Source organism: Malaclemys terrapin, chromosome 3 (genome assembly GCF_027887155.1).
Source record: "Malaclemys terrapin pileata isolate rMalTer1 chromosome 3, rMalTer1.hap1, whole genome shotgun sequence".
NCBI classification, from domain to species: domain Eukaryota; kingdom Metazoa; phylum Chordata; order Testudines; family Emydidae; genus Malaclemys; species Malaclemys terrapin.
Genome location: NC_071507.1, coordinates 2154757 through 2176478, shown reverse-complemented (window position 1 = coordinate 2176478; position 21722 = coordinate 2154757). Strand labels below are relative to the sequence as shown.

General features: G+C 43.4%; 1 protein-coding gene across 1 annotated transcript in view; it reads left to right on the top strand.

Annotated features, from left to right (window-relative positions):
- The window catches only part of BUB1 (BUB1 mitotic checkpoint serine/threonine kinase), a 45938-nt gene that overhangs the window by 4695 nt on the left and 19521 nt on the right, over positions 1-21722 (top strand). The window contains exons 6-15 of the mRNA XM_054021424.1: positions 944-1047; positions 12293-12342; positions 12454-12644; positions 13861-14024; positions 14386-14741; positions 17118-17176; positions 17558-17695; positions 19376-19471; positions 20967-21057; positions 21473-21554. Of these exons, the coding sequence (XP_053877399.1) occupies positions 944-1047; positions 12293-12342; positions 12454-12644; positions 13861-14024; positions 14386-14741; positions 17118-17176; positions 17558-17695; positions 19376-19471; positions 20967-21057; positions 21473-21554 (1331 nt within the window). The remainder of the gene's footprint in view (positions 1-943; positions 1048-12292; positions 12343-12453; positions 12645-13860; positions 14025-14385; positions 14742-17117; positions 17177-17557; positions 17696-19375; positions 19472-20966; positions 21058-21472; positions 21555-21722) is intronic.

Genomic DNA, 21722 nt, shown 5'->3' with positions numbered 1-21722 from the left:
ATTCTGTTCAATAAAACACCACATATTACAGCTGTAATAATAACATTGCAGAAGGTCAGCCTTCAGAAGCTTCCAGTGATGACCTAATGCAGTAAAGCACTAACTGGCTAGAGCACAGGTGGGCAAACTACAGCCCAGGGGCCACATCCAGCTCTCCAGACATTTTAATCCAGCCCTTGAGCTCCCGCTGGGAAGCAGGGTCTGGGGCTTGCCCCGCTCCAGCCAGGGAGCAGGGTCGGGGTCTTGCCCCACTCCACATGGCTCCCAGAAGCAGTAGCATGTCCCCACTCTGTCTCATACACATAGGGGCAGCCAGGAGGTTCCTCATGCTGCCCCCCCCAAGCGCTGCGCCCCCCTCCCCCGCAGCTCCCATTGGCCGGGAACCACAGCCAATGGGAGCTGTAGGGGTGGCACCTGAGCACAGGGCAGCGTGCAGAGCCTCCTGGCCACACCTCCGCATAGGCGCCGGAGGGGGGACATGCTGCTGTTGCTGGGAGCTGCTTGAGGTAAGCGCTGCCCGGAGTCTGCTCCCCCTGACTCCCTCCCGTGCCCCAACCCCTGCCCCAGCCCTGATCCCCCTCCGAACCCCTCAGTCCCAGCCCCGAGCACTCTCCTGCACCCCCAACTCCTCAGCCCGCACCCCCAGCTGGAGCCCTCCTGCACCCCAACCTCCAATTTTGTGAGCATTTGTGGCCCACCATACAATTTTTTCCATACCTAGATGTGGCCCTTGGGCCAAAAAGTTTGTTACTGTAGTCACTTGAGTATCTAAGGTTGTAGGAACTACATTGTCAATGTATTTTTCTGAGACCTCTGTAGAGGTTCGTAGGTTTCAGACTGGGGATTTGATTCTTGCTATTGTTAATGGATAACAAAGACTTTTTTTTTTTATAGCTTAGTAATGTCCTTAAATATAAAATATCATCTATGTTGTCTGTTCTAGTTACTGCCTTAAAACAACTTCACAATTTCCAGACTCCAAATCAAATGGCTCCTAGAAAAGATGTCTCAGAATCTGATGACCCAGCCTGTCTCTCCAAAAGTCAGGTATCTCTCAACTTCTAAAATCAAAGACTTGAGAAAAGATCATCTTGGTGATTCCCATGGCCAGTGCATGATCATGTTAATAAGAGCTGAACAACTGAAGTCTGGATCACAAACTATTTTAGAGGCCTACAGGATAAATTCAAGATGGTGAAATCTGAGTAAATGGACCACCCTCTGCCACCTCCAACAAACATGGTATTTAGGATACATGGGGAGCAATAGTGCCTTAACATAAATGTACAGACAAGCTAGTATCAGGACACAATTCCTAGCCACCTTTAACCCACAAATTTCCATATATTAGACGCAAACAGTGATCTAGCCAGTATACTTCAGTAGTAGGGCAGGTTACATAAATTGCAACAGCTACATAAATTTTGATTCTTGGTATAAAGATCAAATAAAAGTAATTCCATGTATTTCAAATATGAAAACTTCTGACAGGGTTAAGAAAATAGTCTTTGCCTTCACAACCACCTTTTGGCAAAGAGTTCCACAGGTTGACTGTGTTGTGTGAAGAAATACTTAATTTGTTTGTTTTTTAAACCTGCTGCCTATTAATTTCATTTGGTGACCCCCTAGTTCTTGTAAAGTAAAATCTAATTTATCCAATAAATGGTTGAGGTGACTCAACTATGTTCTACAAGTACCTATGTGGGAAGAAGACTTCTGATAGCAGAAGGCTCTTTAATCTAGCAGAGAAAGGCATAATAAGACCTGATGGCTGGAAACTGAAACTAGACACATCTTGTCTAGAAACAAGGTGTTATGAGGGCTTGTCTACACTTACCGGGGGATTGCCACACGTCAATCAGTGCCCGCTAAATTGACCGCAGATCACTCTTCTCGATCTGGAGTACAGGAGTTGATGGGAGAGTAAGGGCAGTTGATGGGAGAGCGTCTCCTGTCGACATCGCCTAGTGTGGACTCCGTGGTAAGTAGATCTAAGTTACGTCGAATTGAGTTACGCTATTCACGTAACTCAAATTGTGTAGCTTAGGTCGACTTTTCCCTTTAGTGTAGACAAGGCCTTAGAAGTGGTGAATCACCATCACCTGGAATCATCATCACTACTTGGAATCTTTAAGTCAAGGTTTGAGGTCTTTCTAAAAGATGCTGTAGCTTAATCACTAGGAATGGGCTTGATGTAGGGATCACTAAATGAGATTCTATGGGCTGACTTTGAAGGTCAGACTAGAAAGATGATCCTAATGCCCTTAAAATCCATGGGTTTGAAAAATGCCGAGGTCTTTCCTGAGTTCTATTTGATCTACAACCTACCTACCTAACCCAGTAATCAAAATTACTACCTTAGTTTACCTTGTATTGTCAACAGTGAATCTAATTTGCCATCATGCTGCCCATATTATCTAGCTTGGCTAGGTTCCTTTGGTCTTGACCAACCTAATTTTGTCCTTGGCAAGCTTTGCTCCCTCACTGGCTGCCCCTGCTTCCAGATCACTGCTGATCCTAAAACAGAACTTTGTGCACCCTGCTGTTAGCCTCTTGCATAATGAAAACTTGACCTGTTTTCCTACTTCGTTTCTTAGATTGGTATTGGATTCATGACAGTACTTTACTTGTCAGGTGCTGACAAGTTCTCTTCACAGCCTCTTGTGAATGACTCCATCAATTGGTTTTCCTTAATCCACTATTCAGTCCTTTCTGCATGCACTACAAAACCGAGTTGGTTATATTTTCAACCTTTCTCTGTGGTAGGGGAAGACTCTGGCAGCAGGACACTATGCAGAGTAGACTGGGGAGGCAGTGCATGGGTGTGTGGGGAGCCATATCTGGTACATACTCTAAGGGTTGAGATGTATCTTTACTTGCCTAAGCAGTGCCTCACTGTCTGCACGGCTACTTATAATCTTGCCTGGAGGGCCGTGTAGTGCACATACTCAATACCTTGCTGTAAGGAGTGTTCAGTGTAGATATACCCTTATGTTAAATCTTTATTTGCTATTACAAGCTTCTGTGAACTGTAAAATGATCATACACTTAACTGAAATAATCGCATGCTATTCGTGTGTCCCGGTTGGGTCACAAGAAAGGACTCCGTGTAGTAACTGTGGCTCTGGCACTAGCACCTGCTGCAACTGTGGTGCAGCAGAGTAGAATGCTGTCTGGGGGTGGGGAGCCAGTGAGGGGACAGCTTGAGCTGAGGGGTAGGAGGCAGCTTGGAACGTACTCTAAGGGGGCAGTTGGAAGGTGGTTGGAGAAGGGGGTGAAGAGAGGCTGGGCTGGGGTGAAAAGAGGATTGGCTAGAGGAAGCTGGACCATGAAGGGCACTGTGAAAGGAGCTCAGCCGGGAGGGGCACAAAGCCTAGGGCCAGTATACAAATCCCCCTCTTTGCACACTGAAGCTATAAGTTCTGGAACTGGTGCATAACCAACTATATCCAGATTTTCAGCAGCTTACTTTCTAGGCATCCAGAATACCATTGCCAATGCCCTCAGCAGACACTTGTCCCACATCTACAAAGGAGACCTGGACACTCGGGTCCTCCAAGACATATTCTAGAGATGGGGATGGCTACAGATCAATCTCTTCACCACCTCTGAAAACACTATGTCCTCTTCTGTTGGGGGGAGCTGGGTCACCACTCCTTGGGGATGCCTTCCCTTTATTGTGGACGAGGAGTATGTTCTATGCCTTTCCTCCAGTGCCCTTAATTCTAAGGGTGATGAACAAAATCAGGCAGGCCAAAGCTAGAGTTATTCTCCTAGTACCTACCTGGCCAAGCTTGGCACCGTCCGTTACATGCTTAAACTTTGTATCCAGTCATCAACTAAGCTCCTGACCATTCCTCATCTCCTGTCTCAGGAGGTGGGGTGTGTTCTTAACCCCCAGCCTGGTGGTTTTGTCTCTCAGAGCCTAGGTCCTGGATGGACCTCCACTATAGAAATTCCCTGCTCTATGGAGATGCTGCAGGTGTTACTAGACAGTAGAAAAACATCAATCCACGCTACTTAAGTGCAAAAACGGAAGCTATTCACCCTCTCATGCGGTCATTACAATTTCTGGCCTGAATTGGTTCCCCTTTCTGGATTACTTGTCAGATCTGAAGACATCTGGTTTATCCCTCAGGTTGGTCAATATACACCTGGCTACCATATTAGCCTTTCATCCCCCAGTCAAGAGATTCTCTACTTTTGCTCATTTGGTATTGTTCAGAATTATTAAGGGTCTGAGTAATCTTTCCTCACATTAGACAGCCCACTCAATCCTGGGACTTCAATGTGGTTCTCAGCCACCTGACAAGACCTCTGTTTGAATCAATGGCTACTTGCTCCCTTAATTTATTTATGAAGATGGTCTTCCTAGTTGCCATCATGTCAACCATAGGGTCGGGGAGATTAGTTAAGATGAACATCTGCTGGAACCTGGGCTGTGGACATAGAGACCTTAAGAACAATGGGGGGGAGGTTAGGCGGGGGGGGGGAGGAATCTGCCATCAAAGCTCCAATCTGTCCATCTACTGGGGGTGTGGGGGGGAAGTTCTCCCCAAAACCTCACTGTTCTCAGCAGGAATCCTATATCTATACACTGGGTTTTAGAATGGCCTCAGCCTTCTACTTGGATAGGACTAAGCAGTTTAGGAGATCAGCTAGACAGGTCTAAGGGGACTCCCGTTTCTGCTCAGACTTTTGAAATGGGTATCTACATCTGTTATGAGTGCAGGTGCTCAGCCCCCCAGGGCAGCAGTACATGCAACCAGATCGCAAGTGACCTCAACTGCAATTTTTGAAGAATATTCTAGTTTGAGAGATGTAGACCCCCCTACCTATTCTTCAGTCCATACGTTTTGGAAGCACTACACCCTGCTCCATATCCGATCTGCTGCAGCACTTGGATTTGCAGTACTGTCTTCAGTTTTGGATCTCGTTCTGAAGTCTCCTTGGGATACTGCTCAGAAGTCAACTGAAGTGGAGCACCCACGGGGACACTACATGAAGGAAATATTACTCCCCCTGTGCAGGAGCTGTAGTTCTTCAAGATGTGTTCCTGTGGGTGCTCCACTCCTGCCCTTCTTCCTCTCTGCTTTGGTTGTGTGTCACAGCACACTATTACTGAAAAATTGCTTACTTTCTCATTTTTACCATATAATAAAATCAATTGGAATATTTAACATTGTACTTACCTTTCAGTATATAGAGCAGTATCAACAAGTCAGGGTGTCTGTATGAAATTTTAGTTTGTGCTGACTTTGCTAGTGTTTTTTATGTAGCCTGTTGTAAAACTAGGCAAATATCTAGATGAGTTGATGTATCCCCTGGAAGAACTCTACATCCCCCCCCAGGGCTATGGGTACCCCTGCTTGAGAACCATTAGTTTAAAACCAACAGCCAGTTGTAGAGGTAGATTACTCATTTGCCACACAGTTGTTCTGGAGGTGTTGAAAACCTGACTTTCACTCAAGTAGATGAGGCTTTGTGATCAAATGGCAGACTTGTGCTCCACTTGCTTACAGTCCTGCTTGCTGGTGCTGAAGTCACTATGCCCACAAATACACCACTTAAAGAAGTACAGGCCACATGGGGTTTGGGGTGTGTGGTTTGGTGTGGTGTGTGGTTTTTTTTTTTTTTTTTTTTAAAGGTTTGGCAGCAGCTAGGAATCCCTGAAATTCTGTATTGCAGGACACAATGCTTGCCATTATTAATAATAATAATAAAAAAAAAAAGGCAGCTACCACCAGTCATCTTATGATGTTGACATCCATGCTTTCTTCTGATTTGATAGTGCTGTATCTTTTGAATTATTTTTTTTAAGGATATGTGCTGTACCGGTCTGTCGCACCTTACGCTGAGGTTACGTTCTGCAGTCAGTGTGTAAAGTGAAAATTGCGTATAGTCAAAATTGCATTGAGTGTAATTGTGGGCGGAATCACCCGCACTACGGGTACAGTATTAAAATTGTTGTTTTTCTTTGGTTTTTTTGTTTTTGTTTTTTGCCGCCCGCGTAAAGCTGAAATCGTGCATGTTAAATGCACGTAAGATGCGACAGACCTGTAATTCACTTCTGGGGATAGGACTGCTTAAAAACTGCCTGTATCCCCCAGTTCATCTTTAGTAAGTGCTTTAAGAGCCTTTCCGTTAACCATTTGTTCCTCTTCAATCCCATTCAAAACTCTGCATTCGCCATTGCCACCACTTTCCCAACCATTAGAGCCTCTGTGAAGTAGTTTATGAACTCCAGCTGAGTTGCATTGTTTGCCGTAGTAAAATCCTTTGTTTCTGTTGCTTTTACCATTAGACGCATCATTGTACGTACATATATTTTTGGTGTAGTACTCACTGTGATAGTGTCATGTGCGCAAGTGTCTTTTGGGCTAATGCACCTACTTTACTTTCCATGCAACATTCTCACTAAGTGACTGCTTCATACAGTTTCTCACCAGTCTCATATGTGAAAACTGCTTACGGGATGCCCTTGGGCTTCCGGCTTACCACAGAAGAAGCAGCTGTTCTTGAAAAATGTATCATGGGACCTAGTATAAGGGGAGTCTTGCCCACAGCTGGCACTTGTCCCAGCATCTTCACATTTTTTTTCTTATGCTCCATGTACTACTTCTCCAGTCTTGCCCAATTCAGTTTATGGGTGCAGTTCTTATAGCATGTAAGGCACCACCAAGTGTTTGGTTAACCAGGCCCTCCGTGGTGGTATTCTCCAAAGATTCAGCTCCTAATCAGTATTCTTTGTCTCCCCAGTTGATGCCTAAGAACAATGACCAAAGTAAATGGATTTTGTTATAATTACGATCCCCATGTAATTTAATTTTTACGTAAGGATGTGCATGGATTCCAGTAACTGCTGTGGCGTGCTGATGTCTTAACCATTGCCTCATTACAACTTTTTGGCATAATAAACAAAACCGATAATTAGGGCTGTCAAGCAATTAAAAAAATTAATTGTGCTGTTAAACAATAATTAGAATACCATTTATTTAAATATTTTTGGATGTTTTCCACTTTTTCAAATATACTAATTTCATTTACAACACAGAATACAAAGTGTATAGTGCTCACTTTATATTTTTGATTACAAATATTTGCACTGTAAAAAAAGAAACAAAAGAAATAGTATTTCAATTCACCTAATACAAATACTGTAATGCAGTCTCTTTATCATGAAAGTTGAACTTACAAATGTAGAATTATGTACAAAAAACATGCACTTTAAAAACAAAACCATGTAAAACTTTAGAGCCTACAAGTCCACTCAGTCCTACTTCTTGTTCAGCCAATCGCTTCAGCCACTATTCCAAAGGATGAGTGTCCATGCTGATGACGGGTTCTGCTTGACAACAATCCAAAGCAGTGCAGACAGACACATGTTCATTTTCATTATCTGAGTCAGATGCAGAAGGTTGATTTTCTTTTTTTGGTGGTTCAGGTTCTGTAGTTTTCTGCATCGTAGTGTTGCTCTTTTAAGACTTCTGAAAGTATACTCCACACCTCATCCCTCTCAGATTTTGGAAGGTACTTTAGCTTCTTAAACATTGGGTTGAGTGCTGTAGCTATCTTTAGAAATCTCACGTTGGTACCTTCTTTGTGTTTTGTTAAATCTGCAGTGAAAGTGTTCTTAAAATGAACAACATGTGCTGGGTCATCATCTGAGCCTGCTATAACATGAAATATATGGCAGAATGTGGGTAAAACAGAGGAGGAGACATACAATTCTCTCCGAAGGAGTTCAGTCACAAATTTAATTAATGCATTATTTTTTAATGAGCATCATCAGCATGGAAGCATGTCCTCTGGCATGGTGGCCAAAGCATGATGGGGTATATGAATGTTTAGTGTATCTGGCATGTAAATACCTTGAAATGCTGGCTACAAAAGTGCCATGTGAACGCCTGTTCTAAATATCAGGTGACATTGTAAATAAGAAGCGGGTAGCATTAACTACTGAGTGGATTTGTAGGCTCTAAAGTTTTATATGGTCTTGTTTTTGAGTGCAGTTATATAATTAAAAAAAAAAAAAACCCTTATGTTACTAAGTTGAACTTTCACAATAAAGAGATCGCACTACAATACTTGTGTGAGGTGAATTGAAAAATACTATTTCTTTTGTTTATCGTTTTAATGTAATCAAAAATAATAAGTGAGCACTGTACACTTTGTATTCTCTGTAATTGAAATCAATATATTTGAAAACTTAGAAAAGAGCTTTTACATGATACCCAGCTTGCCCCCTTTGTCACATTATATTATCAAAATTTCCACCCTTTGGTGGAGGAACTGGCAGCTGGGGCCTGGAGGCATCAAGTCCTCCCTGAGTTACCCCTTCTCCCTGTGATTGCACAGAGGGGGACACCATTGATTAAAATTATGATTCTGTAGATTTTTATCAACCAAATGATACTTTCCTTACCTTTCTATCGTTAACCAACCCATGAAATTACACATGTTCCCAGACTAAGAAGGTTTGTGACTGAATCTCAAGTGGAGTTAGGTACTCAGCTCTCTTTGAGAGGTGGGGCTTAGGCCACACCCCTCCCCTCAGCATTTACTATTAACTAGCTTAACCAGCTCCCTGTGCTCAGTATGCTGGCTTTTATGAATCCCATTCTTAGGCACCTGACTCTTCCCATGCATTGCGTAGGGAGCCTGGGTGCCTAACTTGGGGGTTGTGAATTACACCAAGGTCTGGTCTGCACTTAAAATTTAGATTAACATAGCTACAGCGCTCAGAGGGGTGAAAAATCCAACCCCCCTGAGCAAGGTAGCTGTCACGTCTACACAGGGAATTAGGTCACAGCTAGCTTGACGGAAGAATGCTTCCTGGTAACCTGACATTGTACGGGGAGGTGGTGTTCCTACAGTGACTGAAAAACCCCTTCTAGCGGTAGCATTGCATCTGCATTATAGGGTTCTGCCAGTATAGATATGATACCATCGTTCTGCTGGGATAGTGTAGACATAAGCGGTGCAGTGCTAAAGTGTCCCTTGTGAATCCCACCCTCTGTATGATAAGTGACTGTAGCTGTTCTTAACTAATGACTCGGGCAGGTCTGAGCCCTTCTCCCTACTCCCCACGTGTGCCAGGATCTGGGGAAGTCCTGCTCCTCTGGGTGTGAAGCTAAGTAGCATACCGCGTGGATTTGAGGGTGGTATGTAGCATGCACATAGCAACTGTGTGGTCTAGTGGAGAGAACAGTGGACTGGGACTCAGCAAACCTGGGCTCTATTTCTGGCTCGGCCACTGATCTGATGACTTTGGCCCAGGCATTTTAACCCCTGTGTGCCTCAGTTTTCCCCATTGGTACATTGCAGATAATGTTTCTCTCCTTGAGATCTATTGATGCAAAGTGCTAAGTAAGAGTCAGGTAGTATCATTACCCGGCCACAGTAGCATCTGAAGTGCACACTTACACGATGATTACACCTGCCTAAATGACCACCGCCTCCTATGGATGTTACTTTCTGTTTTTTAAAAAAAAAAAAACGCTGAGTAAACTAAATGACAAAAAAATCTTTGTTAACACAGAGTTACGGTTGCTGGGTGGTATTTTGTGTCCTTCAAGGATGTCAAGTTCAGCAAATTCAAACTTGTGAAAATCAGGAAATAGAGAATTATGGTACATACTCATGCCCTCTTTGAGCAGTGTCCCATTATGCTCATAAAACATACTCCTACTCTGCCTTTGCAATGGTCTGAACAGAAGTTACCTAAACCTGCTCTTCATTGAGTTTGGGGAAGGGTAAGGGAACGTATAGTGTTAAATGGTGCATAAGGGGGAAGGATTTGTAACGGGTTTAAAACTTAGTAGATGTGGTGTTGGTGTTGGCTAAGTGCAAGTCACACTCCTTTTCCACCTAACTGCTGACAGTCCCTAGTGCAAGAAGTCACCTGTACCCTGCTAGTGACACATCCTACACAACACAGCGCTGAAATGAAGTGTACTGGATCTCTCAAGGTTTGCATGCACTGCTTTTTCCTTTGATCTCTCCTACACGCAGGGCTCAGAGGAGATGCTCATATATTACTCCTGAAGGCATTCTGTGCAAAAAAATAAATCTGTGCACAATATTTTAAAATTCTGCAAATTTTATTTGTCAAAATAACACTCCATAATCACACCAGTTTCAATGATTTTGGTAATTTATTTCAAAATATCTGTTAGCAAGTATGTCTGTAACAATACAGAGACACACAAAAATTCCCCCAGGACTCAGAGTTTTAAAGAAACCACTATGACTACCCAGTTCCTGTTTCTCTGCCCCTTCCCCCCAAGACAAGCTGCGGCGCCAGACCCCCACAACCGCTCCCGCACAGAGCGCAGCCACAGTGCCACTCCCCCAATACATCCAAAATCCCTGCCCCCTAGAGCCCAATTGTCCGGCGGGGGGGGCAGCCCGGATACCTGCACCCTCTCCCCAAGTCCAGCCATGGGGCCCCCCCTTGCCCAGATACCCTCTCCCCCCGAACCCAGACCACCTGTCCCTTCTTCCTCCCCCCCCCCCCCGAGCGCAGCTGTTGTCTCCCCAGACCAGACACCCGAGCCCAGGGACCCAGAGGGAGAAACAGCTTGATGCTTGGTCTCATGCTTTCATGGAGTTTCCTGCGTGCTGCTGTCTCCTTCCCTCAGGGTGTGCTGGGAACTGCAGCTGCCAGGAACCCTCTAGCTCTCTCCCCCTCCTCCTGACAGTATCTTCTATGTGGGAATTTGGGCTCCGCCGGGCCCAGCAGCCCCTAGTGGTGGCCAGCAGCACTGCAGCCCATTTCTGTGCGGGAAAGGATATTCTGCGTGCACAACGTCAATTTCTGCAAAATTCTGCATTATGCAGTGGCTCAGAATTCCCCCAGGAGTAACAAATGCCCCCAGAGAGCTACAGCTCCCCACTTTGCCTCATATCACAATCACAGCTCTTCCAAACTGCTCTAATTAATCCATCCACCATTCAATACAGCTACACCTAACAGGGAAAGCTGCTAGAGGGCACGGAGATAATTCCCAATGGCTATTGCCAACTCCATGGGGGTTGTGGGCATGTACCCTAACGCTGTATTTCCTGTTTTTCACCAATTTGAGGTTTGCTAACTTGACGTTCTGGAAGGGTATGGCAATCTTAACTGTTAACTAAGTTTTTTTTTTCTTTCATTTAATGAAGTTCTGCATAGTTGTAGCTAATCAGTATTGGAATTGTCTTGGCCTATTCACACTTGTCAGCTAGACCGTTATAACTGAGGTTCCATCCATATTATGGGGGGGCTATGGTTATACTACACTCTGTCCCTAAAAAAGAAACCTCTAGATATGCATATAAATTGGATACGCTCTTCAGCTCAGTCATGCATGCTACACTCTTGCACTTCAATGGTTCAGCATGGGAACATGGTTAAAAGGTGACTTGCTTCCACCTGCAGTGAAAAGCTTATGGGCTACTTTGTGTTGAACTCCATTGTCGTAAATGGCTGCTGCAGCATGGTGTAGTGGTTGTGAATGGCGCTGGAGACTAAATTTTGCAACACGGTAAATCTCTGAAGGCCAGTGTAGGTGGGGGGTCCTCTCTCCACAGGGAGGAATAATGGTAGTGTGGTCAATCATCACTGTCTCACATCACTTGATAATGACCTTTGTGTCTCATAGGAGCAGAGTTGACTGGTTCTAAAAAGGAATCCAGTCTGGCTGGAAGACTGATGTGTGATGTAGAACTCTGAATGTAGTAATATAGAGGAGAAGCTGTGCAGTGGCAATCCTCTGCTCTGTCAGACCCATGTGCATTTCCAGTGTAGGGAGGGGATGAGGGAGCCATCACACTACCACACGGGGGCAATGAGAGGTAAACAAAATACAAGAGTGAGATTTGAGATTAAATGATCGAGGAGAAGAGACTGAGGAGGCTTCTGCTGCCCCCACAAGTCCCTCGCTTAAACTAAGGTTACTAATCAAACTTGAGGCTCTGGTGAGGGGAACAAACCATGAGTCTGTTTTCTAGGTATCATGCTGTCCATTCACTGATGGAATGAAATCCTTAATAGCTGGTATTGCTTTAATAACATGGCTAATTTTATAGCTCTACCTATGTCTGTTATGGGTCTTCAGCTAGCTCAGAGTCATCAAAATTTGTAGCTTGGGAAGGTGGGGAGATCAATATGTCTTACATCTTTCAGGTTTTGTATTCTGGGCATCACAAAGTGTTCAACAGTGAAAAAGTGGATTTCCTGAATTCTTGGCTGAACAAAATAGGTGGACATTTTAAGACTAGGCTCTCAAAGCTTCTTTCTACCTTTTAGGATCCAACTCTTTCTGCAGCTCAGTCCTCTCAGGATGGCGCGGGAAAAGTGTAAGTAGCATTAATACACACTCAATTGTGCTAGACAAATGTGCTTTAAAAAAATATTCAAAGTTCTTCATAGTGAACTTGAATGCATCTTTCACACTTTTTTCTCCACAGAGAGTATCTTACCTACATTTCAAAGTCAGCAGTTCTTCCAAAGCTATCTTCGACCTCCAATGAATTTGAGCAAGTGGCGATGTACAATAAAAGTATGCTCATCTGTGAAGGATCAGAGCTTTCATTTGAGGAAGTGAGAGCGAAGATTGTTTACCGAAAACAAAAAAGATTGAGACGACAAAAAGAATGGGGTACTCTATCTACTTCCCTTCAGAAATGTCCTTGTCCTTATCTCCAGGGAAAACTAGTTGGTTAAAGTAACTCTTCATCGCTGTCCCTATTTAGAGGCCTGCATACACTCCCTAGGCCAAATCTGGCATCCCCTCTCCTCTCCAAAGAGTAGAAAAGACATGTATGGGACCCTGTAAACATCAGTGAATGTGTCAGATGAATTCCTCTGTGACTTGAACTTTCTGGGAGGCAGTGCCATTCAGCCCACCTGATAAGAGAGCAAGAGAATGGGACTAGGGTAAAACCCAGGATTCCCTAAACTAACTTCAGTGGCAGTGTCCAGTCAATCTTCTCAAACCCAGTCTTTCCAATATAGTACAGCACGCTCTCTCCCTTCTCCCCTGAGGGGGGGAAGGAGTGGCACTTGAGAGGCCAAGCGCAGCCTATCCCACTGTGATCTAGCAGCTGATTACCTTCTCACAAACCACAGGAGGCTCGACTTTCCCAGATTTACTGGAGACAGTGAAGGGAGCCAGGAGGTATTTGTGAACAGCTTTAAACTTGACACTCACTCTCTCTACATCTCTCACATGGCCATTTTAAAATATTTGAATTTTCCTTTCTAAATTGAAAATTAAGAACAAATTCCACTCAGCACCAGAAAAGTCATACAACTGCATATATCACCTCACACCTACGCCATCCTTATCGCAAACAAATCCGTGCTCAATGACAGTAATGGAAACGACCCCCAGACAACCTTAATTCTTCCTTCTGCCATGCAAAACACACACATGTACTGTACCTTTGCCTAGCAAACAATAACTACCCTACAAACCATGCAACAAACATAGTTCACAAATCAAATTTAGAGAAATACAGAACCCTAAAAGGGAAAACACCTAAATAAAATCACAAGCAAGGAAACAGTCACCCAGCACAAACATTTACCCCGAGAAGGTAGAGTTCTGTGACACTGGTTGTCTATTGTTGACTAGCTCAAAGTAGGGCTGTTGGGAATGTGAGAAGCTGATGTATGTAGCTGTATGGTTTTATTCTTTTTCCTGATTAATTTAGTTTTGAACACATTATTTTCCTGTAGCAACCTAAATTGTAACAGCTTTTTATGTATCTGCATTTTATTTAAACTAAAGCACTCATATCTGAGGTGGGGAGAGAAAAGCCTAAATGGACATTCATTGCCTGTTTTGCTTATTATGGTCTTGCCACCTTCAGAAGAGGAAGAGAGGAACTACGCAAAGAGAAAAGAATCTGCCATCCTTGAAATGCAGTTCTTGCAGCAGAAGCTGGAACAGCTTAGTCAGCTGACCAAAGACTATCCAGAAGCCCCTAAGCTGGAAGAGGCATCCATGCTACAGTCTGTTCCAGGTAGAATGGTGGTAAGTCTATACTGTGAGCAGCAGCAGCACTTTTGTATCATGTAGTAAAGTTTAACCTTTTTGCTGTGGGTGTCTAACTTCAACCCACATGTTTTGCTAATTTAACTTAGAAAACAAGATTCACGGACGTACCTATTTTCCTGTTTTGTATTTGTCTGACATGGCTTTCAATATGCATTTTTTAAAACACTCTTTGTAACTATTAAACCAAAAACCTACTTAGACCACCAAGGGTTTATTTTTAGCTCCACATGAAAGTTACCATTGTATGGTAAGACTGATTTCTTTTTTGTTTCTGGGTGGCTACAAGAGCAGTTTAGCAATGATACAAGAGTTTGCCTGTATGTTTTTTCTTGCAAAGGTTGATCCATGTGTGAAACCAGTTCCTGCTCTACAGCAAGATTGGACAACATCTTCTCAGACGACAGATCTGCAAACCTCATGGTGCCTGGGGCCAGACCAGCTGCAATCAAGGGCTGCAGCAAGTACTTCAACAGCAGATAATTCTGTACCAAAGCCTGTTGAAGCTGCTAGCCATCAGTCTGTGTCCGCGTCACTATCAATGGTAACATATGAAAAGGTCACAGGCAAAGCTAATCTAGATCTTAGAGAACTCCAGAACACTCTATCACAACTTGAGCTCAACAGTGGTGATGCTGTGTCTCAGCCTATTAAGGAACATTCCACATTCAGTCATGGCCACTCCACTGGACAGCAGTAAGTACAAATGGCCTTTCTAATTCTTGCTTCAGATGTTGTTTAGACTCTTTATAATTAGACTACATTACTTTAGCTGTGTATTTTTGCTCCTATCCTTGGTAGGTTGAAACTCTCTGCAGCTAGTCCCACTGTGAAACTATTGACAGCACTAAAGGAAGTCAGCTGGTCTGAATTAAGTGTTAAATATCCATTTGGCCTCTTTTATAACCCAACTTCTTGTCATATGTCTCACCCAAATTCCCTAGAGAGGATTCTTTTTGTGGGACTAATACCCACAATACTGAATATTACTACAAAGGATCTATCAAGGATAGAAAACTGTGACATCAATGCTTTATAGAGATCCATTTTAGAAAATGCAATTATGCTAATATGTATAATATAGTCATTGAAATATCTAACTCTTCCAAGTCTCAATTTTAACTTGAAGTACTACTTCTACTTCCTCTCTGCCACAGTCTGTATCTAAGTTGTGGAAATCAAAATGCTAGAGTAATCTTCAAGTACACCGTTAACTAATTATTCAGCCCCAATATCCCTAGCATGTCTAAAATACACCAATTTGGGGACAAACAGGGACAAGCTGGGTGAGTAAGCAATGCCCTCCTTCTGCTGTGCAGCTCTGAGGAGGAAAAAACCTCCACTGTTCTCACAATCCTGTCTTCACTTATGGTATGCCAAAGAATTAATTATTGGCTCATGTAGCGTTGAGTAGAAGCTTAAGTATGCAACTGAATTAAAAGAAGAAGGAAAAATGAGCTGGAGAAGTAAGGTGGCTCACCACAATGCAACGAGAAAAATTAGAAAGACTTGCATGGGATGGTGACAGACTGAACCTAACCATATTGCAGAATTGTCGTTGAATTCAAGCTACATCTAATAAAACTTAATAACTGGTCACACTCCCATGTAAACATCCCATAAGGCATCAAAATGCCTTAGAATCATAGAAGATTAGGGTTGGAAGAGACCTCAGGAGGTCATCTAGTCCAATCCCCTGCTCAAAGCAGGACCAATCCCAAATAAATCATCCCAGACATGGCTTTGTCAAGCTGGGCCTTAAGAACCTCTAAGGATGGAGGAAGAGCAACCTGTTGGAGCTAGCTAGAGGGGGCTTGGAACCAGGGTGGTCTGGCAGCCCCCCTATCAGCTCTCCTAAATTCCCTGTGCGGCAGCTGTCCAGCAGGCTATCAATTGCCGGGCAGTCCAGGTGTCCCTCCCCCCACTGCCGTGTGCTGCTCCTGCCCGCTGCCTTGGAGCTGCTCCCAGGAGCCTCCTGCTTGCTGTGCAGGGGGTGGGAGGGAAGAGGGCTACTGATGTCAGGGTGTCCCCATCCCCTCGCTCCTGTACCCCATCTCCACAGAGTGGGGAACACATGACAGGTCTCAGGATAGAGGGAGCTTGCTGGCAGCAGCTGCTGTCTCAACTTGCTGATCTACTTAAAAAGACAATGTGCTTAGAGTGGGGTCAGCAAACTTAAAGGGTCAGTGTGTGTGTTTGTGTGTGTCTGTCTCTCTCTCTCTCTCTCTCACACACACATGCACCCCCTGGCACTTTCCAAAGTGGGAGTGGTACATGCCAGTGAGATAGCGTGGGTTCATCATCATGTTCAGTTTCAGCAGGGAATATTTGCAGCCACTGCCATGCATCTATTGTGTCTCCTCCCTCCATGCTGCCTTGTAGAGAGTGAGGCTACATTAACAACAACGCGTTAACCCTTGAGAGCTCAGCCAAGTGCTAGTTCATCATTTAGCAGCAAGGCATTCCCTGGGAAATATCCCTCCCTCTGACGCCCCCACCTCAACCAAGCTTCATGATCATCATTGCTGTGTACAGTATTAAACTGTTTGTTTAAAACGTATACTGTGTGTGTGTGTGTGTATATATAAAATGTATTTTGTCTGGCAAAAAAAAAATTCCGTGGAACCTAACCCCCCACCCCAATTTACATTAATTCTTATGGGGAAATTGGATTAGTTTAACATCGTTTTGCTTAAAGTAGCATTTTTCAGGAACATAACTACAATGTTAAGCGAGGAGTTACTGTACAGTAGTCTGGAAAGGTTGAGAGCTACTGTCTTAGTGGATCTACTTGTTTGACTGCAGCTTTCCTGAAGAAAGCACACTTATAGTGTGAGCATGGGGATATCACTGTCTGGGAACAGCCCATCATGAAACCACTACAATTCTTATTTATCAGAAACTCTCCTCGGGGAAAGACAAACATCTCTTATTTCACACAAGCTGGGAGAGATGATGCTCAAAAAGCTGAAGTGTGTTACTGGAAGTGTCTGAAATGAAACTAGAATTCATTTAAAGAGGTTTTTTTTATTAACCTCTCTCAGACTAACACTCTTACCCTTTCCTTTGAAGGCACTCAAATGTGAGCACTCCTGGTCTCAAATTAGATCACTGCACAGCGATGAAAGAAGGTAATTACTGAGCAGTTTCAAAAACAGTGATCCCATTGCATGTGTCTTATTTATTCTGTCTGCAGATGCATACTATGGAGCTCTTCAAGTGTCAATGAGTCAAGTCTTCTTATTTGGAAGTTACCAATATTTAATATAGATATTTAGAGGTCAGTTTATGTTGCAGCTATACATAATGCCACTGTATGCACTTGAGACAAGTTTAATTGATTGACATGCATAGAACAGCATTGTACTCCAATCTTTGTGTCTGCAGATCATAATGCTAGTTGCACTAAATAGTATTAGAACGCTGGTGCTTACCACCAAACCATGGGAAATCATAGGCTCCAGAATCTGCTTTCACATACTCAAAAGTTGTTTAAACTCTTCTGTTTTTAGCACCTAGAATTGGAAATGCTTCTGTCAGCTTTGGAAATGCTTCTCAAGCCACCCCGAATACCTCCCTGGGAGGAGTGATGCAGGCAACTCCGTTCAAAGTGCAGCCCTCACCCACTGTTCATACTAAAGAAGCACTGGGTAAGTATGTAGGGTAAAATCCTAGCTCCACTGGGCTCCTTTGTCATAGACTCCAATGGAGCCAAGATTGCACGATAGCCTCTTAAAAACAAACCTACGTACTAGAAACTGGCGTTAGGATACCTATACCTTTGTTGGCAAAGAGAAACCATATAACTACTAGCACAATATGAATTCTTTCCCATTTGGATGATGATTTGGAACAACACGATATGTCCCTTTTTAATGTTTTGTGTTGGGGGATGGTACAAAGCTCTCCACTTACTGAGCAGCCTAAGGACCGAAAGAAATGCCCATGATCTTAATAGAAACACTCTCTGGATCTAAATTACTGTTGTTATCCTGCTGTGGTTCTGTCTGCAACAAAGCCTGAGATCCTTTGTGTCTAATGCTGTTGCCAAGCAGTTTCTGTTTCCAAGTCAAGAGGAGCTATAACGGACTAGTAGAGTGGGGAGCTAAGGAATGGATCATTGAGCTGTGTAAATGGTCGCCTTTGGTCTTCAGCAGCTCCTTGTGACAAAACTGGGCAACAGCAAGTGTGCCTCGGATTTTAGCCATCTCTGGTGGAGCATTGGCTGCCTAGCTCGCTTCTTGGTCCTTTGTCACAACCTCAGCCCTCCGGCTGGGTTGTTGGCAGTCCTGTCGCCTTTCAGGGTGCTAAAAGGTCCAGTGCCTCAGGAGGCCAGCCTTCATAGCTAGGCAATGCAGCTCTTGGCCACTGAGTGGGGCTCACTTACTCAAGGCCTTAATAAACCTTGTTGGGTTTAATAGGGGGACCAAGTCCTACCCACTCTCTGGGTTCCAGGCCAGGCCCCTGTATAAAACAGTTGGTACCAATCTCTCCCAACTCTGCTGTTTCCCTGGCCTGCTTCCTACTATGTTCATACTGTAGACTATTCTTCTGGTTCACCCCTATGGTCCTCTCCTCCCAGACGTTAAATATTTATAATCAGTAAACAAAGAAATACTGATCAGCCTATTGTCATACGTAGAGCAATACAATCCTGATCCCACTGTATCCCTTTGAAAACTTACTTGTCACCAGTTTTTGTCTTTCAATATTAAAGCATCTTAACCACTGACCAAAAGTAGTCTGCAGTTTAATTCAAATTGTATATATCTCAGAGAAATGAAAATTGTTCATTGGCTCAAAATGTCTTAATCTCTGCAGGTATTAGAGGGATCCACTAGGAAATAAAACTATTACAGGTCTGTCGCATCTTACGCGCATTTAACATGCGCGATTTCAGCTTTATGCAGTCGCCAAAAACAAAACAAAAAAAGAAAAATAACAATTTTAATACTGTACCTGTAGTGCGGGCGATTCCGCCCACCATTGAACTCAATCTAATTTTGACTATACGCGGTTTTCGCTTTACACGCTAACCGCGGAACGGAACCCCCGCGTAAGATGAGACAGACCTGTAACTACACTTTAAGCCTCATTAAAACACTAAGTAACTTCATGGTACTCAATAAGGTATAAAAGTCCACTCTTGTTTTCATTATTTGTTGTTCTATTCAACACCTGCTGAAGGTGTTTAAATACAGAGTCCTGAAAGACAGTCCAATGATTAGTGCTCTCTTTCATACCTTTGACTTTTGTTCATAATGAAAAATCCTATAACTTCTGAAAGGTGCTTCTGCAGCTGTTTTGACGTGTTTATTTGCTCTTGTTAGGATTTTTAATGGACATGTTTCAGACACCTATCCTGCCTGAAATGCCTTCTCTTCAAGAAAATCAGGAGAAATTTGAGGCCTATTGTAGAAAAAGTGGTATGTATAATTGGGCTTTTATTCACAATCACACTGCAACCCAAAATAAACATTTGTGCCCTATTTAGTTTTGGTGCAGGAGGAGAGCAGTCCTTTGGATATGCATGGGAAATGGAAGAAGCTTAATCTCACAGAATTTCTTATCATGAATCTGATTTACTGGAAGGCTCTAAATCAGGGATCGGCAACCTTTCAGAAGTGGTGTGCCAAGTCTTCATTTATTCACTCTAATTTAAGGTTTCGCGTGCCAGTAATACATTTTGATGTTTTTAGAAGATCTCTTTCTATAAGACTACAATATATGACTAAACTATTGTTGTATGTAAAGTAAATAAGGTTTTTAAAAATGTTTAAGAAACTTCATTTAAAATTAAAATAAAATGCAGAGCCCCTGGAGCGGTGGCCAGGACCTAGGCAGTGTGAGTGCCACTGAAAATCGGCTTGCGTGCCTCCTTTGGCACGCGTGCCATAGGTTGCCTACCCCTGCTCTAAATTCTTGTACAAAGGATTAGGAAAAGTAAAAGCACACTTACGTTGGCTACAACATGCTGTGGAAGAGTGTGCATTAAATTGGGTTTAAATAATTTGTTGCTTCTTTGTAGCTGTTTCTCTGGCACTTGAAACACAATTCCAGAAAAGACTTAGTTAATACTCTGTACTGATCTGCAAAATTTCAGCCTGAAGAAAGGTCTGCCTCACCCTAACTCTTCCTCCTCTCATTACTCTGAAGTTCCTGTGCAAGTCAGTTTAGCATTTTTGTGTTGGGTCGGGGAAGGACCACATCTAGACTATGATGTGTATAGTGTTCTTCGTCAAATGTTAGTATCCTAACTGCAAGCCTTCATTAACTATATAGGTAACCTGGCAATTTAGCAGTAGCACAATGCATTGGCAAGCTGAGATTGGTATGGAGACTGATTTCCTCCAGTCCTGTACCTCTGAGCCAGCATGCTCTCAATTCCTTGTGGGGTTACAGTTCTCTGCACAATAAGCCCCTGTTTGTGGCTTTGGAGTGGAAGAAGCTCCATTAATGAACTCCTGTAGTCTCCAGTATAGCAAAGACTAGACTGATTTGTTCTACTGGGTGCAAACTCTGAGGACACTTCTGGTAGATGGCTGAGATGTGAAGAGGCAGGACCATGTGGCCTTTCATTTTTCTTCCTTCCCACCCCAACCCCTTGCTGACCCTGTTAGCTTGCCCTTTCTTATGGCAGACAGAGATCTTCTTTAGAACCTATCAGGTTTGTCCCTTACAGCTGTCTCAGGCTGAGAGAGACCCTCTTTTGCTGCGTCCCCACCCTGGGACTGAGAATAGTTTTCTGCCTAAAGGATGCATATGTAATATGCTACTGGAACATGCTTTATGCTAGAGTAGCTAGCATTTCCATTCCCATCAGTTCTCTGATTGTGTAGGGGTGAGGATGTAGCCATTTATTATGATGCTTTTTAGGTAAAGCTGAAACAATATTGACTTAATTCTTTCTTTGTCGTCTAGAGCCTGGTAAAAGCATGAAAGCTAATGACACTGCTCCTGTTGTGTCTGCTTTTTCCATTTTTGAAGATGAGAATGAAAAAGAAAACAACAGGTAAAGAGAAGCTAGTCACAGATTGAATCTTTTGTCCCTGGGATATCATGTGGGGTCAGTAGTGCCATTCCATTTAGTCCTGCTGTGACAGCATCAGCACTATCAGTCAGTTTAGATCTTCAATTTAGGAAGTGTACAGAGGAAATAAGGTCTCCAAAGATTTGGGGAAATGCCACATGAGAAGGCCTTGGCTGCTTCTCCATGAAATGGCTGAAGTCTTCCTGAGCATAGTTACTGTGATCATGGTTCTTGTGTGGCTTGCCTGATAAGTGTGAGCAGCTTATTTTCTGAGACCATGACAGGTATCTCGGACTTTTGCAGACCAATTTTCTAGAAAGCTAATACCAGCTCTGGCCTCTTAACTTTTGTGTAGGTTGTTCTGCTAAAACGACTTCTAAACAGCAGTTTCTGTTAGGTTCCCACAGCAAAAAAACAAGCTTGCCCAGGCCAGAGCCTTCGGAGAACATCCCTTACTCAGATGTGCTGAGCAATCAAAAGTAAGTGTGTGTGTGTGTGTGTGTGTGCTTATTTCTAGCAAAGCTTAGCCTAGTAGAGTAATGTGGAATTGGAGGGCCTTGAAGTGGTTGCCTTTAGTGCTAACGTGTAGTGATCTGCAATTCTATTCCAGCATTGCAAAATCGCTAATCTGTATCTGCACAAAGAAT